The sequence below is a fragment of the Sinocyclocheilus rhinocerous genome, unplaced genomic scaffold, assembly GCF_001515625.1.
Source record: "Sinocyclocheilus rhinocerous isolate Xijiao unplaced genomic scaffold, SAMN03320098_v1.1 scaffold2117, whole genome shotgun sequence".
In the NCBI taxonomy this organism is placed as follows: Eukaryota; Metazoa; Chordata; class Actinopteri; order Cypriniformes; family Cyprinidae; genus Sinocyclocheilus; species Sinocyclocheilus rhinocerous.
Genome location: NW_015626361.1, coordinates 74,652 through 97,462, shown reverse-complemented (window position 1 = coordinate 97,462; position 22,811 = coordinate 74,652). Strand labels below are relative to the sequence as shown.

General features: G+C 37.6%; 2 protein-coding genes across 4 annotated transcripts in view; one reads left to right on the top strand and one right to left on the bottom strand.

Annotated features, from left to right (window-relative positions):
* LOC107711648 (platelet-activating factor receptor-like) overlaps positions 1-1,943 on the bottom strand; it is a 14,290-nt gene extending 12,347 nt beyond the window's left edge. Inside the window, exon 1 of the mRNA XM_016516660.1 lies at positions 1,754-1,943. Within this exon, the coding sequence (XP_016372146.1) occupies positions 1,754-1,881 (128 nt within the window). The 5' untranslated portion in view covers positions 1,882-1,943. The remainder of the gene's footprint in view (positions 1-1,753) is intronic.
* Positions 892-22,811, top strand: part of LOC107711629 (leucine zipper protein 1-like) — a 54,628-nt gene continuing 32,708 nt past the window's right edge. For 2 of the 3 annotated variants that reach the window (XM_016516632.1, XM_016516648.1), the window contains exon 1: positions 892-1,159. The gene's annotated coding sequence lies outside the window, so the exon portion shown is untranslated. The other variant, XM_016516640.1, reaches the window with a different exon arrangement.

Genomic DNA, 22,811 nt, shown 5'->3' with positions numbered 1-22,811 from the left:
ACTGCGTGAATGAAAAGGCTTCAGTTCAGGAGAAAAAAGGCTTTTTTTCCCATATGCGTCTTAAGCAAGACGCAGTACGAGTGAAGTATCGAAAGGGAACTAATATCATGCCATTCTATAGGCTATCTGTTAATGGAAATATGTTTATTTTAGCCCTCTACTGTACTGTCGCCTTACACATACATTTTCTTTGCTTTGCAAGCACAACAAATAATACATAAATATATATACATAAAAACATGTACATATAAATTTTTACACAAAACAGGTAATATTGAAGATATGACTTTGAGTAAAGTTAAATGTAATAGCCTAATAATAATTATTATTGTGGTTGTTGTCGTAACATTATGCCTGGGTGGTTATGTTAATATATTTATCTGGCATGGTGCACTAATTAATGTAATTATAATTTAATTTAATTATTTATCATTAAAAAATGTTAGTGAAAAAAACAGTTTAAATAATTTAGAATCATATAAACTACTTGTATGCTACAAGAAACTTAAATGTTATTGTTATTAATGCTTATGCTATTGCCTGACAGTGGTATGGATTATTGCTCACCTGTGCAGTGACGTCACATTAATTCAATACAGAGAATATCGCCGTTGTCATGTTGTTTTTATTTAGCCTCCCTTTTTGTGTTATCCACTATACATAATTTTTTACTACAAATATACATTTTATTTGATTTGTATAAAATGTTATGTTACTTTTTTTTAAAACACCTTTATTAACTTGTGCAAAAAAAAACAAAAAACAGTATTGCTCTATTTGTGAACTGGGTTTCCAGTTATTCTTCAATCTTCCTCTAGAGCTCAGCGCTTGTCTGACCCGTCGCTCTTTCCCTCATCGGGGAAGGCGGGACCGTTTTGCCGCGCAGGGCGTTCTTTCTGCGGTCAGAGGCGGCGTAGTCGTTCTAGGGGTGGGTCTTTCTTGGCAAAGGAAAACCCACCTTTTTCATTGTTTGGATCTCGAGAAGGAATGTGATGGTTTGATCTTGCGGCGCAAGGGAGGGGGTGAGAGAAGGAACTAGCGAGGACCCTGCTGAGAGCTGCTCTGTTCAACCTCAAAAAGTCAAACGCGACTGAGTAGTTTACCTTTCCAGAGAGCTACCTCCGAAAAAATTGTCACCGTTCTTCTCCCGGTGCTCAAGGTAAGAGAAAACCGAAGCGGGGCTAGTTTAGTGGAAGGGGAGGTGAATGGTGGAATCTTGCCCCGTAGACACAACTCCAAACTGCGGCAACTTTGTCACCCTCCTCCCCCTCCTGTTCGCTGCAGCGGAGAAGCTCGATAAGCCGGACTGCGGCGATTTTAGTCGAGCTATTTTGTGGCAGATGCTAGAATGATAGCGTCGTAGAGATGCGGGAGAAAACTTAACCGGGACTTTCCAAACGGCGGATGTTTATTAGCCGAGCGGTAACTAAAACATAACCGAGTATGTTCTCATTTTTAGGGGGCTGAACCAGAGATTGTCTCTGTATTATGTTTGAGACGTTCTACGTCAGCAGCATCACACTATGTAGCGAAATAAAGTTGACGTTTACAGCATTTAAACTCGATTTGCACTTTATTTGTTGCGCGCCAGCATCGAAATGTCAAACCGATTTCAATTCCTCGCCACGTACACCAGACGTACCCAAGAATATGTTTTCAAACAGGAAAAGTCGCTTTCTCTGAGAACAATACAGCAGACTTTGAGGGAATTTGGCTCGGTTACAAGCCAGAGTCTAAATAGTTTAATTCTTACAGAAAGCAGTTTTCTTTGGGCTTAACCTTGAAAACGTTTGTCCCCCCGCACGTTTTTGCCGAATAAGCAAGCAAGCAAGACTCAGTCCGGTGTGGGACTGTGTTAAGGGCTTCGGTTATGAAGCTCATGTTCGCCTTTCAGATATCCCGTGTTAGATTTGGTTTTCTGTATCGTAACGTGTAACTTTTTTGACGCAGTGTGTGTCCCGACCTGCACTACTGTCGGCGCGGACGCGAATAGAAAATGAACTTCAAGCCTTGGCTATTAATGTTGACAGCTGCTATTAGAGATGTGAGGTGCCGTTCACACACGGTGACAGACACAATTTAACGCGTTTGATGTCTTTAAACATACGCTTAACCTTACATGGCTCATATTTAGGCTTTTATTAGAAATGGAAAGTCCTGTTTTTGCCTTGGCCTACAAATCAGGTGCTTATTTTTGACTTGAGTGCTTTAAGAGAACAGTGGGATGTCGAGTAGAGGTCAGGAAGACTGATGCTTTCCTCATGTGTTTTGGCAGTCTGTGCATAATAATGTATGTTCATGTCCCAATCAAGAATACGCAAGCACATTTGTTTAATCTCAGTGATTCGAATCGTTTGAATCCTTTCACCAAAGGTTTGTTCTGATTTGTTCAGCGACTCTTTGTGCAGGATACATCGTTCCGCCAGTAGGTGGCGAGAAGTGAGTCTCCGCTTCTCTACTAGGCCAACATAGTATGCAAAATGTAGTAGAATGGTGAATACACAATATTTATTAAACAAAAATGCTTTACTGCTTAAACATGGCAATTACTTCACTATTCTATCATGCCACAGGGGGCTGAGAAGTCATCAGATTTAAAAATAAAAAAAGACAAACACAATGTCCCAATTAATTAGATTTGTTCACAAACGAAAAAATTCCTAGTAAATTTGGTTGATCGTGAAACAAACATTTCCCAGTTGTTTTTAACTTTATGAACGGTAGGCCTATGTCCCAGTTTATTTAATTTGTTCAGAAATATAATGTTCCAGATTATTTAATTGTAAACGGAAATGCAGTACCGCTGCTCCCTGTACGCAGTTTGTGTGGGGCACCATCCCAGTTGCTAAAAAAAACAAACAAACAAAAAAAACACTTTCATTCTATATGAATATTAACATATACATATACATAAATAAAAATCGAAACATTAACATATATAATAATTATTAAAAAAAGCATTTTATGATGAACGCAGACAGTATAGGCAGTATAAGCACACGTGACATATGCGCCCGCGCTCGCTCTCACCTCATGTTTGCGGCTGAATACAAATGATCATCATAATTAATGGACAACTAGGCTATATCAGGGAAAAGACATCAGCGCAGTCTGGCGCAGAGAAAAGAAAAATAAAAAAGCCCAAGATGAAGCCCGTGCATCACTTTCATGTAGCTACGTTCATAATCCTGTGAAACTTTTTTGACTGTTGACGTTAATAACGTGTTTTAATATCGGTAATAATTTTACCACCACCAACAACGCATCTGACTTAATATTCTAGTTTTAATGTCTTAAAATGTATTATATAAAAACAATGAGGCAATAATGATTGGTTAATGAATAATAATCATATGGTTTCATTGAATAATACTGTTAAAATACATAATGTAATGCAAGATAAACAATTTGCATTATTACAAATGCCTGCAAAGGGCACCAAAGGCCTGATAATTGCTGTTGTTACACTTACAGGACGATCAAATCCTTGTTTAATATTGACCAAACATTTAATTCAAATATCCACTTAATTTAAAATTTTTGGCCACCTTTTTGTGATAGAAATGCTACACCCTCTTTAATTTATTCAACAAAAACATGTGGACATCACAACCCTTACCAAAATTAACCATGGTTTTATCGTAGTAAAACGGCTTAATTTTATTTTGTGTGATTTCTGAATGCTTGAGACTAAAATCAATCAGACAACGGTATTAATAAATTCATAGCCATAGGTAACTGTCTAGAGCTACAATTGTAATGTATAAGTAATACAATTTAATTACAATTTATTTATTTACTTTTTATAGTTTATTAAAGTTCTATTTTGACCCCTTATAGTAGGTGTTTTTTTTTTTTTTTTTTGAAGGAGGGGGCACAACAATACTATTCTGCTTAGGGCACCCACTTGGCCAGCAGCGGCCCTGCGGAAATGAAATGTCTTGTTCAATGTTTAAAATGTAGATGTGTTTAAATTTTCAATACTTATGCACTATTCAGCGCAGCTAGCGCGTTCACAATGAAAATTCCAACAAGAAAAAGTATACTTCAAACACTTAACTAGACATGTATATTATGTCATTTGGGGCACAACTAATGACTCGACAGTAAAGCAGGGTGTTCATAGCCCATACTCAGATGCTATTTGTTTGCACTATAGTTTGTCTAACCAATAGGCAGGAAAGCAGTTGTAAGCTTAAAAAAAATTATAATAATAAATAAATTAAATTAAATGAAAAAAAAAATGTAAAAGGTAAATGGAAAAAAAAAACTTCAAACACTTAACTAGACATGTATATTATGTCATTTGGGGCACAACTAATGACTCGACAGTAAAGCAGGGTGTTCATAGCCCATACTCAGATGCTATTTGTTTGCACTATAGTTTGTCTAACCAATAGGCAGGAAAGCAGTTGTAAGCTTAAAAAAAAATTATAATAATAAATAAATTAAATTAAATGAAAAAAAAAATGTAAAAGGTAAATGAAAAAAAAAAACCCTGATTCATTCATGGAAAAGAACACTGCTAGCATATATACACATCAGTATTCATTTGTCAGGTAAGCAGCAGTGGTGATGGTGGGGGGTTGGGGAGTTGACAGAAAAATGAAACACTAAGCACAGAGAGAACAGCAACCCCCATACAAGCTCCATTACATTAGGCAGGTGGGGCCCATAAAGCAAGAGAGAGAGGGAAGATGAGTACAGAGAGGACCTGCCATGACCTGTCCCAGACTCAAATGCAGAGCATTGACAGATTTCCAGTAAGGCTTCAGAACACTTGTCTGTGTGTGTTTTAGTATGAACAGTAAACTAACCCACTCAACTAAACAGTTTACTGGCACATGTTGGCTTATAGGATTCCTTGCATCTTGCTCTAGCCCTGTCTTTGTGTTGATACAGGAATTTTATGGAGTCAGTATTAAATATTTGCACTTTCTTGTAAGTTGCTTTGATAAAGCAGTTTCTGTGCGTCAATGCATTAATTTGAGTTGTGTTCAGTGATTGACAGAGAGACAGAATTGGTGTTGATTCTGAATGGAAGTCAATGGGATTGTATTAAACCAAGGGGAGATTCTGTACTGTCTGGAGTTAAATCTCATGAAAATGCAATTTAAAATAGTTGAATACAGTTTCTAGAGAAGTGGAGCAGTGCTGGTTTTAAACCCCAAAAATGGGTCACAAGTTGTTCTGATAAGGTAATGTACATGTCAAAATCTTTACTGTCACTGCGTTCTTGCTGAATGAGAGTATTATTTTCCTTAAAAAAAAAACATAATGACCTCATAGCAAATTAGTCAGATACCAACACTGTGACAGGTTGTTTAAGATGCCGTCATCCTCAAAAACCATCAACAAAACAACATAGGGTTAGTGCTGGGCGGTATGACCAAAAATGTATATCACGGTATTTTTCAAAATTATACCGGTTTCACGGTACATGACGGTATTTTTTTTTCATTCATGACCGGGTGTTAACCATATTTTCTACTGATTGAGAGAGGAAATACTGCAGTATATTGACTTAGAATGCCCTATTTTACTGTCATGATGAGTGAATATTGTCAAAAAATACCACACTAAATAGTGACTAAACACTACCTTTTAATAAGTTAACCAGGAGTCACTCATCTACACTAAAGAGCGGCTATGCATAACAAAAATAAACACTGGTATTCGGTATGAACCGGTATACCGCCCAGCACTACATAGGGTCAAAGAAAATATGACCCTGTCCCTGACTACATTAAGCATTAAAGATAGCTACTGTGTTTGTTTGTCACTTGTAAAACCTGGTTCCTGAAGCAAAACTAGCTTAGCCACTGTACTAGAGTATGTTCAGCTGTGCTACTACATACATTTTTCAGATGATAAGCCATATTTGAGGTCGATGAATGTTAGGAGGGCATATGGATGTCCTGCCCGATGTGCTATATTACCACAGAGACCAGCCGTTAACGATTTGTCCATCACGGACTGCGTGATTTCGCCACTTCATGTGGAATTTTTTTTTTCTGCGACTAAATTTTGGTAAGTCTACCAAGCCTCTTCTGGTCAACTAACGGTTAGTCGACTATTAGGGGGCAGCCCTAATTATCAGTGTTAAAAACAACTGTGTTGCTTCATATTTTTGTGGAAACTATGATTTTTTTTTTTTTCAGAATTCTTTGATGAATATAAAATCAGCATTTATTTAAAATATAAATACTTTGTAACATTATATTTACTTTCACTTTTAATCAATGTAATGCATCTTTGCTGCATAAAAGTATTAATTTCTTTAAAAAAATTGTCAAAATCTGTTCTGTGGGTTGCCAATTAATGACTTTAAAAAAACCTCCATGTGCAATAATTAAAGAATATTTGTTTAAAATGTATTATTTGTAAATATTATATTGCAATTTTTTCTAAACAGTATAATCCTGTGACATTTTTATTAAGAATAGTTTAAAATTGGTTTTAGACTAATTACAGCATGTCACACTGCAGGTAAGTCATGTCATGTCATCAGGTAAGTTAAAATCATGTCAGCTGCTCATAAATTGACAAAATCCTGACAGCATCTGTTTATTTAGTCATTTTAAGTTTTGATGCTTCTCCTCTTTTATTTTCTCTTTAATTTCAGTTTTTTATTCTTCAAAACTGCCTGTCTAGACAAGCTGACTAATCAGGAAGTTTTCAGAAAGTCTTTCTGTAGTATGTGAAGAAAAGACATCTTTTGTGTTTACCCACAGTGCTTTGCGGTGTGAAGGAATGTGAAGTGGAGGGACTTGATGAAGTGCTGAGTCTCTTAGAGTCAGGAAAGACGGCCCGTCACACTGGGGCCACCCAGATGAACCCCCACTCCAGTCGCTCTCACACCATCTTCACAGTGCTCATGGGACAGAGGCGTGGAGGTTCTCGAGCAGCGGCCGGGACTGTGCAGATCCTCTCTTCCAAATTTCATTTTGTGGACTTGGCTGGATCAGAGCGCATCCTCAAAACCGGGAACACTGGTGAACGGCTCAAGGAGAGCATTCAGATCAACAGTGGTCTTCTAGCTCTTGGAAATGTAATTGGAGCTCTTGGGGACCCCAAAAGAAAAGGCACCCATATCCCATACAGAGATTCCAAAATTACCAGGTACAGATCATTTTACTCATTTAAAAAAAAATGCTGATTACAGCATAATTGCAAGAAAGACTAGCCATTATGGCTAGTAGTGTTTGCTAAAGCAAGAATCACTGTTACTATTGCTTACTCTTAAAGACAAAAATGATATGTTTTTTAGTGAAGTGTCAACAGAAAGTAAATCTTGTCTTTCTGTATTTAAATTATATATTTTTATTTTTGTATAATCTTTCTGCATTGTTTTTGGAGTTGGGATAACCTCCAAACCAAAGCCGATACCTTTTTAAAAGCTCATTATCGTCAAATGTTTCTAAAATGTTTATATTCCGAGGTAGATTGCTGGCAACAACCATTTTAGGATAGTTCAGATTTGGTCTTAGTGACTTAGGAGTCCTCTTCACTACTCCTAACGTTTCACGCTTATTTTAGCGATAAATCGGCGAGTTATGAGCTACTTTTAGCCTTAAGATATTTTGTGAATACGGGCCCTGGACTGCATTCTAAAGCCGGAAGTATTTGCTTTCTGCCAAAAGCCGGCCGACACTCTTGTGTTGTTCTTTGTCCGTTTCTATTGTAGCTTATCTCTCTCTCTGTCTCTCATGTGTTTCATGACCTGCTGTGCCTTTTCACATGTCTCTCACCTTAGAAGGGCAAAGGTTGGTTTCTGATGAGCCGTTATTGTTGGTTATACAACAGTACATGTGAACTTTGTCAGCTGAAACAGGATGGGTGGGAGTGAAGGCAGGGGCAGTTTTCGTTCAAGAGAAAGTTAGAAGACAGTTTGCACAACGATCAAGCGATGAATGCCGGTGCGCTGTAATTCCTGCCCTCCCTCTCCACTTTTCTTTATGAGCAGGCCCTTCTTCTGGTTTTGCCTGTCTGCTGATTGCTTTTCCACTTGGAGGAAGCATGCAGCAAAGCGCTTGTGATAGTTATTGGTGTCCAATAAGAGTAATTACCAGACTTAGCACCAGACCCGAGGATTATGGAGAGGCTAAATGACTAGTTTGAGGATTAAATTGAATACTGCGGTTTACTCCTGGTGTTCCCTCTCTTAATCTTCTCTTTTTCTTTCTTTCTGTCTTTCTTTCTCACTCAAATGAACTGACAGATTCTGACACCACATTGTTAGGTCTTCATTCTGTTTCAAAATCGTAGTTTTACAGGAACATTATGGGACAGTTTGGTACTTTACATGACATCATTGTTCTTCTTTCTCTGTAAGAATAAGGCTGAGATTTGACACTTCTCCTTAAATGCAAAAGGAAGTGAAATTTGTTGTGGGTTTTGCCACATAGATGTACTTCTTACTTGTCAAATGGCAGGTCATTGTAAACTTCATTGGCGGATTAGCTTTTGGCACTCAGCAAACTTATTCCCAGCACTGCCCTTGACATTAACAACCAGTTGTTTATCTTGAAAATGGAGGTGTAACAGTATACACAATCTTGAAAAAATTATGAAACTCTTTCAGTAATTTTTTTGTGTTCCTGTGAACTCTGATATAATGAGGTGTTCATGGGTAAAGATGACCAGATCTGGTGCACAGCTGACAGTCTCTTCAGTTTTGTGCTGTCAGGGAGTGGGAGAGCTTGCTGACAGACATCTAGCTTGAGGAAGAGGTGTTAAAGTGTGAACACAAGAAGATTACAGCAGCTCCTCCCACACACAAACATACACTGAACTAGGGCTGTGCAAAAAATCGAATGCGATTTTCATGCGCATCTCGTCAGTAAAGCCACTTCTGGTGTTTAGTAGTAAATCTCCAGCACGTGCTTTCAGATGGAGCGGCATTTACTACACAGTAGGCTTGCCGTGATAGACGGTGTTGACGGTTATACCGGTGTTAAGCCGCAACACCGGTTACGTCACTTGCCCACCGCGTCACCGACCCCCACCGTCGTTTTGATTTTTTATCGAAATAAAAATAAGTTAGTTCAGTAAAAGAACAGACACTACAATTAAAAACTGCACCGACAGTCGCATCACAAAATCGCGTTCAAAATCGGCAATGAATCGCCTGAGATTTTGAACACGATTTCGTGTCCCAGTCCCAGTCTGCCCTGAGGACTGATCTTCACACAGTACCTCAAAACTCAAAGCGAGTGTGCTTCTTCTATGACTGTTTACACCTGGTTTTAAAGGGATTATGAAAATTCTGTCATTTATTCTTCCTTATATCATTTCAGACCTGTATAATGCAAAGAAAGGTATTTTGATTAACTGTTTTCGTCCATACAAAACAACTCCATTGGACTCCATTGACTTTCTGTGTGTAGACATTTTACAAAATAGGTTCTTAAAATTTCCAGAATCTGATCTGCAAAGCCATCTGATCATAAGTGTGCTAAATGCAGGTATAAAAATGGTCCAGAATGTTTTGTGATCAAGTCGAAAATATATGTGATCAAATCACATACATTTTTGCTGGCATCATCTATTCATTTCAAAAGAGATCCAAGCGATCGGGAATTTTGTGTGGGAGGTGAAATATTTGTCCACTCAGATTTTGGTATACAGGTTGGTCACACAGATTCACAGAAAGTGACTTCTGCTGTTCTTCATATATCACTTCACTATTGACAATAGACACTGAACCCTGTGTCTGCAAATTTTAGCCAAAAGTTCACTAATGTGACCACACCTTATCTGTCTGTCCATTTGATAGGTGCATTAATACCAGCCGTAAATTGCATTTGGATCACCCAAACAGGGCCTGTAGAATTTGTTTAAAAGAGTACAAAGACATTTTATCTGACAGTCGACTAATGCCGAGTTCACACTGCACGATTTTCAAAGACGTCGCATCACTGTTGGTTTCACACTGAACGACTATATAGAAAATAGCCCAATTTCTTTCCCAGTAAAAATCGCTTTCGGGGGATAAAATACAAATTTTTTTGGCGGGGTTCTCCTGGTACAATTCACATTCCAGGGCCTAAATATCACCTTATTGGGGTTGCTTCAATCTGCTGACATAAAAAACAACCGGCGGCAATCGCGGATTTGGCAACACTTGCCCGCAAACTACGTTTCATTTAACTCCTCCCTGAACTTCCCGCTGCCCTGTATCTTGGTCTCTCATTGGCTGTTGGTCATCGCCGATGTGTTTTTCATTTGATTAGTAATGCGTTATATTACTGCGTTACAGCAAAAAGTAATATACTACTGTAATATTATTACTTTTGTAATGCGTTACTCCCAACACTGCATGTAATGCATGTTATCAAATTGAGTATACTTAGAAAAGCTACGCATTTGACTGGACGCATACGTACGAAAACGAAGTATACTTTGGGCTTAAGAATTACTTTTCGTGGAAAGGTGGAAAGAGAAAGTGTGTCTTTTTGGTCTGTAATCCAGGGTCTAGCATGTCTACTTGATGTCTAGATGGAGTTGTTATTTGTGTGGCGTATTGTGATCCAGACAAACACAGGTGTGACACAGACAACATTTTTTTTAAATATGTTTTTTTTTTTAATATATATATTTTGTTTCAAATAGGTGTTCATTGACATGATGCAGTTTTGTGTATATTTTATTTGCTGTTATAATTTTTTTTTACTTGTATTGGCCATTGGTTACCCTTGTTATAGGCATTGACTATTAAAAAAACCCCACGTCAGTTGACCACTGTTAGGACGCAAGACCTCACAGCAGTTAAGTAATAAAGAGGCACACAGCCAGAACTGATATCCCAAGTACTGCACTGCATCTGGGATTGCTGATGTGCTTGGATCTGCTCAGACCTGCTTCTTCTGTGATGTTTTACATCATGAAAAATACTTGTGAGCAGAACTCATCAGATTCTCCAGTTCTAAGCACTCAGTCATCTATAAAACGCCCCACCCTTTCGCTCTCTCACCTGTGAACAAACACGCCCGTGTTTACATTTGAGCATGTGTACAGAATACAGAAGATTTAGTGTGCGTTAAAGAGCAGGTGTGTATTTATATGGTATTTTTATACCTGGTCAGGTGGTCAGCCGAGACCGATCGCTGTTCACACCTGGTATTAACGTGCATCTCAAATGCTTGTCAGTCAGCAAATGATTCCTCATTGATCTTTGACCCTGTTTTTTTCTCCCCCTCATGTGTGACAGTGTCCATGCTGCTGTTGAGGAGTGTGGGTGTGAGAGTGGGAGTGTGTTTGAAATATCTCTAAGGTCTCCTGAAATAGCTCAGTGGAACCGGAGTGATGCACACAGAGCAACCCACATGCTCTGTGATGGTGTAATGTTCTCTCTGTATCCGGGAACGGCATGCCAGACACAGCTGTAGCACTCTGCTGCTGCAGAATCAAATGGTTATATCTAAGTTCATTAGCTTCTGTGCGTGTTTGTGTTCGGTGGAGACGGGGAATTCCATCAGGGATCTGGCTGATGGCTCTCAAGCACTATCCTGATTTCCTTCCCCTGTGTTGTAAAGTCTAGTGTGCTACAGAGGGCTAATAGGCCTCTTACAGAGTTTTTTCCACCTTTAGTCTATGAATCACTAGGACTTGATGAGATACTGGGTATTCACAATTAGGGTTGGGTATTGTAAGAAATTTTCCAGTTCCGATTCCGGTTCCAGTTTCGCCTAACGATTCCTGGTTCTGATTCCAGTTCCATTTAAATTAAATAAATAAGTTATTATTTTTTCACTATTTTACCTTCATTGAATGTAGTGTTGCTGTAAGGTATTAAGTAATGTTGAGTAATGCTAGTCCATCAATCACATGTGCTTTAACATTTTGCTTTTCTAGCAGGAATAACCTGGTTGGCCAAATAGTCCCTTGAGGGCTAAGACACTTAAATTTCCATTTCCCTAAATTAATGAAATATTAACTGTTATACTTATAACCATGTATACACACACTCCATAAAGCCCCTATTTTACAAATAATAAATAATGCAGTCAGGAGATAGTGTGATGCAATGAGTGGTTTCCACATTTTTAAACATTTAAAATGCATGAAAATAAATATTTTCCATCACTTTATCACTCTTGAAATGACCTGTACACTAAACAATCTAACCCTCATACTTGCATAACAATAGCAGTCTATTTATTAAGTGGTCCAAGAAGTCAGTATGTATATTAATGACAATATGGGACAAATATAATGTAATTTGTTGGTGGCAGGAACTGCTGCCGGTATGTGTACAGAGTGCGCATACAGTCGTGGAAAACGATGTGCTTGGTTATTAAAAGAGGCAGGGCGGCGTTTCTGTTATTTCAGTTTGTAACATCCTTTATGGGAAACGTCGGCGCAAGGCTGCTCAGTGCTTGGTCACGTGTCGCACCAGAACCGTTTTCGGAACCGAAACTTATAAATTGCTCACGGTTCCGGTTCTTTTCAAAAAATGGAACCGGTTCTCGGTTCCCAATCCTATTCACAATATACTAGATTGGCCATTTCTAATTAGTGTGGGGAACTTGTTCCCCTCAATGTCTATGGTGGTTACGGCCCTTCCATGTATTGTTATATTGATGCATATAAATGAAAATTATTAAATAAAATGTTTCCTCAATTTGTCAATTTAGTGAAAACCCATTTCTCAAATATTTTAACTATTTTTAATTATTAACTTTATTAATTATTACTAACTTTAATTATTATTATTATTTATTAATTATTTTTTAATTAAATAATTTTCAATCTAATTGCCTATAGCTGTTTGGTCAAGATGATGGCTCCTTTGATTTAAGATAAAATAATTTTTTGAACAATTTCATAGCAAATGCATGAATAAATGCATGAAATGCTGAAAAAGACTGAGAAATATTTAGATAATATTTTTTCTGTATTATATTTATACTCAATACTTTTTATAGCAATATCACCTAGCCCTACAAATCACCTGGTTTCAGGACTTATTTACATGGCTGTTGTTTTTTTAATTCTGCACTGCACTGCCTATTTTTACCCTCCACATGGAAACACAACCAGAGATTCTCGGGTCCAGCACTGACCTGATTTCCAGTCTTGCAGAGAGGTTCAGGCATGGGCAGGGAAAGAGGATGTGTCCTTCCTCCCTCCGCACTATTTCTCACAGATGCACAAACTCAGTACAGACACACTGAGACAGGAAGCAGCGCGTAAGCGGAACACATGGGAAAATTCAGTGAAACATGCTAGGGCTGGGTATCGATTCAGATGTCCCGATTCAATTCGATTTTTTGGAGAGTGAGCCATTGCTTTCGTAATACTTTTGTTTACTGCAATCGGTGAGTAATGCAGCAACGAGAATTTATGAGAATCAGATTTTGCTTTATCTTGAACATCTGCCATCACCATTATGTGTTCATGCTCTTTAGAGGATAGCAACATGTGCCTCCAAAGTCCACACTGACATAATGCTGGTTAGTAGTCTAGGTTAGTATTGGTCCTTGGCCATTATGACAACCTCAAGTTCACTCCACGTTCACCATTTGGAACATTGTTTGAGGTGATGTATGTAAGATGGAGTAGTGTAATTAAACCAGGGTCATTTGACATGAATGCTGCTTTTTTGTCAGTATCAGATCAGATATAAAAAATAACTTTTTCCTTTTTTTGGTTAAAAATTTCCAAATTTTTCTGTTTTGGTGGCTGAAATTTCAGTACACCAGTGGCCCACTCTTGGTAACCATTTATATTTTATGGCAGTTATTAAAATAAATGCTTGATGTGCCTTTTTTCTCTATAGGACCACAGTAATGGCAAAACACTGATTTTAAAGTTATTCTGCTACTTCACTTTTGCACTGCATGTGCGATCTCAGTGTTTTCCATCCTACACACATCCTCACAACAGCCGCAAGCTTATTTTTGTAATCAACTACTTGCAAACCCATAATTTGTTTAAAAATGAAGGGGCCTAAAACGTTGCCCAGAGGGACACCACATATCAAGCTAATGGGAACATGTTAGCATTTGATTGGCATTTTGAAGTACTGCTTAGTGTTACAGGGGTAAAAGACAGAGAACTATATCAGCTGCATCCATTTCCTGGTCATGATTCAGCATCATACTGTGAAACCATATATGTTAAACAATTTCTTCTGAGGAACAACATAACACATCCTTTGTCTCATTCTTGACTTTCGCACATACATATGCACCAGAGCTAAATGCAAGGTGCCTCTAGTGTGGTTTATCTGGGGACAGTGGAACTGCATTATCTTTTATTAGAGACAGGATAGCTGTGACCTGTGAACTGTGCAAACATATTGAGAAAGTTAAACTGGCTGCACATTTGGTCTGCTCTGGTTCGTGGCCTATTCTCCCTTATCTCAGATAGAAAACATGTTTCTACTGTGACACTTGATTGTAAACATTTTCCTGAGTTCTATAATGGCTTACATATGGTTGGGAATTTTTGCTGTTTAAAATGGCATTTCAAGCCTAAAGCCTGAAAACTCTGCCCTGCATGTCCCTTCCTGTCCATCATACATGGTAAAACTTACTCTGCTTTTACTTTTACACCTGTAAAGCGATGGGAAAACATACAGTTACAGTTATTAATTCTGTGGACCTTTTTCTCTCAAAAAGATATTATGAATGAGGATAAAACCTCACAAAAAGCAGTAATATCTCAGAACCAACTTTTTGTTTTTAGTGTAGACAAAGCCAAACATATTCAGGACGTTTTCCGAGAACGTTCTACAAAAGCTCTTTTAAGGCATAACAAAATAGAAATGACCTCTAGGAATGGCGCACATTGTGTGCAGATGTTCAGACTAGGGCTGTGCGATTAATCGAAATCGAATCGAAATCGCGATTTGAGACGTTGCGATTTCCTAATCGCAAAGCCTGCGATTAATGAAAAGAGAAATCTGAACTGCTTGGCCTTAAAAGGGATGTCTGGGTCAGCTGAGTGGAAAATTGTGTTAATGTGTTTGACGTCTCTCTCACACTGTGTTTTGTTAAAGGGGCTGGAGAACACAGGAATGCTCTGGGTTGGATGGTTAAGTTGGGCTGGACTCAATCTTTGGGAAGGGAGAGGGGAAAAGGGGCATAGTTAGCATTTTTTAGAAGCCTTTCCAGCTCTCTTCAAGGTCCACTTTTTGCCCACTGGGACATGCTATGGAAGAGGCTTGCGTAACACTCAGAATCCTGTTCTGTTCTGAGGACTTGAAAGTAATTTAAAAGAGCTTTTACTAGAGAAAAATAGCATGAGTTTTGCCCATTAAATGAATCTCTCTGTCTCAGCAGAAACCTTGGGTTTTAACAGCTGCTCATGTGGATACTGCTCTCTTTCTTGTGTCTATCCCATGTATGATCCCCTAGAGATTATTCTGGAAATTGTACTCTGTTCATAAAGAAGTATTTTGACCGTATGGGTGACTGTGTTACAGTCCATTTACATGCTTATTAAAGAATGGATGAAGAAAAGATTGTTGTTGAGATTGGAGCATATTGGTGGTTTTCCATGATTATTATCTATAATTGTGATGAATTTACAGTATGGGAGCTGCAGAAATTAGTCTGTTTGTTTGAGGTTGATTTTGTGTGCTGCCTTTGTGTGTAGCAGAGAGAAAGAGACAAGTGCAATACTCAAACCTTTTAGAGGTTGATTTGTAAGGGTCTGTTTTGCACTTCAATGACATTTCAGAGTGTTCATGATAAAGTAAAGGGAAAAAAATATTGTAAAAACATGTGTACTTTGACATACTCTTTGTATTCATGTTGTTTTCATTGTTCATAAAGAAGTATTTTGACCGTATGGGTGACTGTGTTACAGTCCATTTACATGCTTATTAAAGAATGGATGAAGAAAAGATTGTTGTTGAGATTGGAGCATATTGGTGGTTTTCCATGATTATTATCTATAATTGTGATGAATTTACAGTATGGGAGCTGCAGAAATTAGTCTGTTTGTTTGAGGTTGATTTTGTGTGCTGCCTTTGTGTGTAGCAGAGAGAAAGAGACAAGTGCAATACTCAAACCTTTTAGAGGTTGATTTGTAAGGGTCTTGTTTGCACTTCAATGACATTTCAGAGTGTTCATGATAAAGTAAAGGGAAAAAAATATTGTAAAAACATGTGTACTTTGACATACTCTTTGTATTCATGTTGTTTTCATATTTAAAAAAAAAAAATGTTTGACCTTTTTTAAGACAAGTTTAAATTTAATGATGCCAAAAATGTGGTGTAACATCAAATAAAATAATATTTACATTACATATTTTTTCTTACCCCTTGAGTGTACACAACTTAATCATTGCTTTTATTTTATTTTTCAAAGGAAAAAGTATAAAATATCATGCATTATTAATTCATAAATATCAGTTGTTTTTGGGGAGTCGCAGCACATGATATTTTAAAATCAGAACTAAACTTGCCTTGGTCAAATTATCATTTTAAGAGACTTCTTGACCTTGACTCAGTCAAGACAAGGGCACCAAATTAATCTGATTTGGCAGTCAATATCTTTCAAATATTGATAAGCAGTGAAACAGTTTTGTAATTTCATTCAGAAGTTAGAAACGTCATAACAGAGGTGTTTTCAAGACATTGTATAAATAGTTTTTAATGATTTTTAAAAATAAATTAAAACATCTGGACAAATGGACCCTCATGCCATTGACGCACTAATTTAGTGTTAGTAGTTTAGTGAATGTTCTTCTGTGTAATTCAGATGCTGTGTTCTACTTTTTAGTTAATGTCTGGCCGTCGCCATGCCTCTCTTGTTCTTATCTCACTGAAACAGGAGCGGCCGCTGCTGCTGGCACTGAATAAAATGATTTAAAAAAAGCGATCACTGATGTCATGGTCACCCTGACAACACACAGCATCAGACCAAGCTCTCAGAGCCCATGGCCATGTCTGGTGACCTGCATTTCCATAGGAATGGTTGACGTACGTATTCTGACCATCCTACTTCCTGTCAATTGGTGACAAGGTGATTGGATATAGTGATAATTTTTAATGGATGTTTTGGTAAATACAAAGTGTTTTTACTGCCACTTTTACTGCCACTTTTGATTAATTTAATGTATTCTTACTAAATAAAAATTTTAATTAAAAAAAAAAAGTTTGGAAGGTACTGCATTTCATTGTCATGTATCTGGTTTGCAAAGGCTCGTCTCTCTACAGCAAAGACACGTGAGACAAAACTAGATGAATTGATAGAAATCAAATGGTAGAAAGCGGTTAAAGAGTGTCTGGATGTATGTAAGAGAGGGAGAAATAGGGGTGGCGCAGGTAGGGATGCAGCGATTAACCGGTTTCGCAATTAACCGCGCTTTAAATCTAAAAAGTGTTCATGTGATTTTATACATTAGTAATGTTGGGAAATGAATAAATGCATAATAATCGTCATAATCGTAAAACCGTGATTATTCCTCAGACAATAATCGTACCAACAAAATCTATAATCGTTGCATCCCTAGGCGCAGGCACCTGTATCAACATCCTGAAGCTGACTTTCATAAATCCTGTGCTGTGGTTGGTGGGATAGATTGAGATTGGGGGGGGATACAGTACAGACACACTGAGACAGGAAGCAGCGCGTAAGCGGAACACATGGGAAAATTCAATGAAACATGCTAGGGCTGGGTATCGATTCGGATGTCCCGATTCAATTCGATTTCGATACGCAAGCTCTCGATTCGATTCTTGATTTTTTGATTACATTCAGTGAATATAGTTTTACAAATGCTATTGATATTTCTAAAAAATGAACAGTAAGCATCAGTTTACAAATGGTGAATTAATAAAAAGAAATTAAGAACCACATGCCTGTATTTTAAACCTATTCTTTTTTTTTGTATAGGGTCCTTTTTTAAACAATGATAGGGCCCTATAAAATGTTCTTAATTTTTCTGGTAATCAGATGAAGGCATAAAACATTAATTTAATTTATCCTAATCAAATGAAAATTAAACCCTTTTATTTTTTGGCAAACAAAGTGCTGCACAAGAGAGGTTTACTTAAAAATTAAAAAGAAAACGTGATTATTCTTTTAAAAAGAAAGATTTATTAATATTTTTTAGCAGTAGTAGCATTGAGTCTTAAGACTGCTAAATAGTAATATATTCTGACAGTTTCTTAACGTTAAACTAAACTTTTATTTTGACGGGTTGCCGTGAAGAACTTGCAGCTGCTGTGTATGTGATATGACGGTATTTAATAAAGCTCAAATAGTCTTCAGTTTACACATCTGTTAGGCTACATTTACACTAGTTAGTGTTCGTTTTAAAACGCATAGCTCAGACAGAATCATGATTTCTATTTATTTTCCACTGATTTACTGATGAGCATTAGCAGCTTCCAGCGCTGTCTGCTTGTGTTCTCTCTTCCATGATCGCTGCTCATTTTTGGGCCCCCTTCCCTATTAATATAATAGACCTAATATTACCACCCAAGCAAACAAAAATATTTCTTAATCAGTGGAAACCGATACAGTGTTTTCTATCGGAATAAGCGCTTGCGTTCAGTCAATAAAAATCGAATAGTTCTTAATTTGTTTGAGAACTGAGAAAGACCATTCCATATAGTCGTGGCCACACAACCACCTCCGGGAGTGCATTATTTCTCTAATAATCCGCAGATTTATAGTATTACTATAGCATTTCACCTGAGCATTGCGAATCACGCGTATGGCCATGATAAGCGCTGAATGAATGACAGGCTTTCGGTTGTAACATCGTGCAAGGTAAATAAAGGTGACATCTAGTGGAGAAGACTAATGATAAGATTCACGTTAATCAGATCTTGTTTTAAATGTGTGCTGAAATAAATACCGGAAAAAATACAAACAATATTGTATCGACGTCATTTAAAAAAACGATTAATCGAAAAATTATTTTTTTTGCCCAGCCCTAAAATATGCTTTAGTAGCTAATGTGTATAACAACAAAGAGACAGAGCGAGAAAGAAAGAGTGAATATAAATGTAAAGAGGAAAAATAAAGCAATGGGTGAATAAAAAAAGAGAAATCGGAGCTGAAACTTGAAACTTTTACTCAGCGTTTGGATTCCAGCACCGCTGTCAATCCTTGTTATGTCATCATCCATCATCAACTCTCAGTCCAAGAGTGGGACAATGACTCCATGCCTGTTTCTCACGTCCAACTTTCCACCTGTCAACGGTTGCTCTTTGATTAAAAACCTCATTAGACACACAATGTTCAGCCGATTTGTTTTGATTCGCCTGATTGAGTGTCAGCAGCGCTTTTGTCAAGTTTTTCAGCATTTGTTAACATGTATAGAGCAACATGTTCACGTTGATTTAAGAGCTTATTAACTTCATGATTAATTGTAAGCAGAGCTGGAGGCACCTGTGCTTGTGTTCGCCACCAAAATAAGAGCTTGTTGTCACTCTCATACTCCAATTTCACCAACACAGAAGAAAAAAGTGGTCCTGGTCGATTGGCTTTGTTAAAATAAATTGGCTTTGTTCTGGCCCTTTATGAAAGTGAAAAGTGAAAGTGAAGTGACATGTGGCCAAGTATGGTGACCTATACTCAAAATTTGTGCTCTGCATTTAACCCATCCAAGTGCACACACAGTAGTGAACACACACACACACACACACACCGTGAACTCACACCTAGAGCAGTGGGCAGCCATATTGCTGTGGCGCCCAGGGAGCAGTTGGTGGTTTGGTGCCTTGCTCAAGGGTCTCACCTCAGTCGTGGTATTGAGGGTGGAAGAGAGCGCTGTACATACACTCCCCCCTCCGACAATTCCTGCCGGACCTGAGACTCGAACCCGAAACCTTCGGGTTACAAGTCCGACTCTCTATCCATTAGGTTACTATCATCATAATCCAACCCTCATCTTTCAAGCTGAGTTGAAGCTTTCCTTTCGTCTATAGCCTGGGCTTATACAGTGAGGTCCACATTATAAACCTGGGAATAAATAAAATTCTGTTGCGTTGGATAACATCAGGTTTTACATATATTTAGAGTTCTTGATAGTAAAAGATAAACCGAATACTAAAACATTAAAAAATGTATTACTATTTTTTTATTTAAACTTTCACTTATTGTTAATATATATTTATTTTATTAAAAAAATGCAAAATAGATCAATTAGTCTCATATGCTCAGAGATGTACTGTATATTATTACCATCTTCATATTTTTCGTAGTAGAAAAGCTCTGGTTTTGTTCGCTTTGAGGTTCTTGGAGGTGACTTTGTGCCCGAAAGACCCATAATTTTTCTTCTTCCTCTGTTTCTCTCTTTCCATGCATGTGATCTCATGGCCCTTCTGTGCTGGATTGTTTTTTTTTCTGTGATCAGTGAAAATATACATGTTCTCAGTAGGGATGTGCAGGTCTAGTTGACTAAACGGTACAACTCCTACTAGTCGACACTGAAAACAATAGTCGATTACATGACAGAAAAAAAAACATAATTATCATTCAAATTACCATCATTTTATGTTACCATCGAATTACCATTGTTACATTTAAAACATTTAAATAAGTTCAAATAAAACATTTGCCAAAGCCAGCTAATGTCAATCACGTCATTCACTACAGCCCGCCGCCGCTGCGATCCCCTCCGCGCCGTCTATTCCTCTAACGACGACCCACTTCGGTGGTGGTGCGGGATGTCCAGGCGCTTTCCAAAATTCTGTTGGCTTGCTTTTCGTAATCTCTGCCTGCCTGCGACTTCAGTTCATGCAGAGCGCGTTTTTTCAAGTGCAGGAATTGTTAATCGCCTCAGGTCCTGTCTTTCTTTTTGTACATTATGTTTTTAGATGATATAGCCTACATGATGAATTATGTTTTAAAAAGCCGTTTTAATGCTATTCCTTGATAAAATTTCCTATTGTTTTTGACTTGTGTTTTAATATGTTGGCTAACGTTTGTGAATATGAAGATGAAGAATTCTGTCAGGCTATTGATTGATTTTCCATTGTTCTGCATTTCCCCAGCTGATTTTAATAAATAAGCATTGGTTGACGTTGAGTGTGTGCTTTCTTTTTTTTTCTTTTTAACGATCGCCTAAAATTAAATGATGATAACGCGAGGCAAGCGTAGGCTACGGCATAATTGTGACCTATTTTTAGCAGAATTCATTGAGGGATTTGACTGTGATTCATAGATTAAGTATTTAAAATGTAGGCTATTATATACATGCACAAAGTTTTTTTTTCTTACCATCTTTTGGGGGTTTCTTGCTTTTAGACTAGTCGACTAGTCGGATACAAAACTTCCGTTTAAACGACAGTCAAATTAGTCGTCGCGCACACCACTAGTTCTCAGAGAGAGGAATGTACAGGCTAACATGTTGCAGGTCTTCTGCCTCTTCTCTTTTTTTCTCTGAAAGTAAAATGCAGCATGGAGTTAGCAGACCATGCAGGTAGTTACTCGCTCCCCCTCTTTTCAGTCTAATAAATGTGGTGGTTTAGGCCCTTGTGACGAGGGGCTTTTTTGGCAACGCTGATGATCCTAAAAGAGGGATGTTGTTGATTTTGGCTTGTGTTAAGTGAGGTTTGCTGTGTCTGCACACACACCGACTCATAAACACACGTGAATCTTCATGGTCTGACCATCTGGATGACGATGCATCTCATTTTCAACATTCCTCTTCCTCTGTTATGCACTCATTCTTTATCAGTCTCCTTCTCTCCCCCACACACACTCATCATTTCCTCTTCATCTCTTTTATGACTGTCGTCTCAATTCATTTAAAGTAGTTAATTAATTTCCTTTATGCCTGATGTCACTGTGGCTAAATCAAAGTCTATCTTGTCTAGCTGATTAAAAGTGTTCTACGTCCTCTTCCCTGTCATTAGTTGCTTCTTGATATTTATAACACAAAAATACCTGTGTTCATTTGGTTAAATTCCTTACCGCATTATGTCATTTAGAACTGTGGAACGTCGTTAATCTGTCGGAATAACGGCTTGTTATGCCTTTGCGAAAAGGCATATAATTATCTTGTGTGATACATATCTTTTAGATTTTTTATATATTACACATGTCTTAATTAGAGAGAAACCTGTAGGCAATTATGTGTTATTCAAAAAAGGAAGTATGGAAGCTTGACATCTAAATTTATTGAAATGGAATTTGAACAATTTCCTATTGCTTATTTACTTACCCTGTTCCAACCACGTATGACTTGCATTCTTCTGTGGAACACAAATGGAGATTTTTCAGACCAATCTTTTCCATATAATGAATGTGAATGAGGACATTGTAGGGCTGGACAATAATTCAATATCAATATGTATCGCGATATAATTTTTTTAAATAACGGTGATATGATTTTTAAACACATTTCCGATATTTCGATATACATTACCAGGGTTTCCCATAGCTACATTGATTTATTTGTAGCGTTTGACTTCGTTGAATAAACATGAGCACTGCACATTTTAAAATCAAAACACGTCGTGGGTGTTTTATGTGAATGTATCTCTGAAGGGAAAGGACTGTCTTCAGAAAAGGCATTTTCATTTTATCTGATAAAGAAGTGTTCATGAGCGAAGCTGATTTGATTACAGCCATTACTGGAGAAACCGCTAGTTCTACCGCTCTCAAAGCACCTCCTGCTGGCAGAGAATCAGTTTGCATTTTCAAAAGCCCGTCTCCAGCAACATGTTTTTGTTGTTGCTCTCAGAGCACTTTTCATACTCTTTATACTGGCTAAAGCGCATTTGTTTCAATCTATAAGAATAATCAGCCTACACTACCAGTCAAAAGTTTTTGAACAGTAAGATTTAGAGTAGAATTCTCTTTCAAGCCTGCATTTATTTGATCCAAAGTACAGCA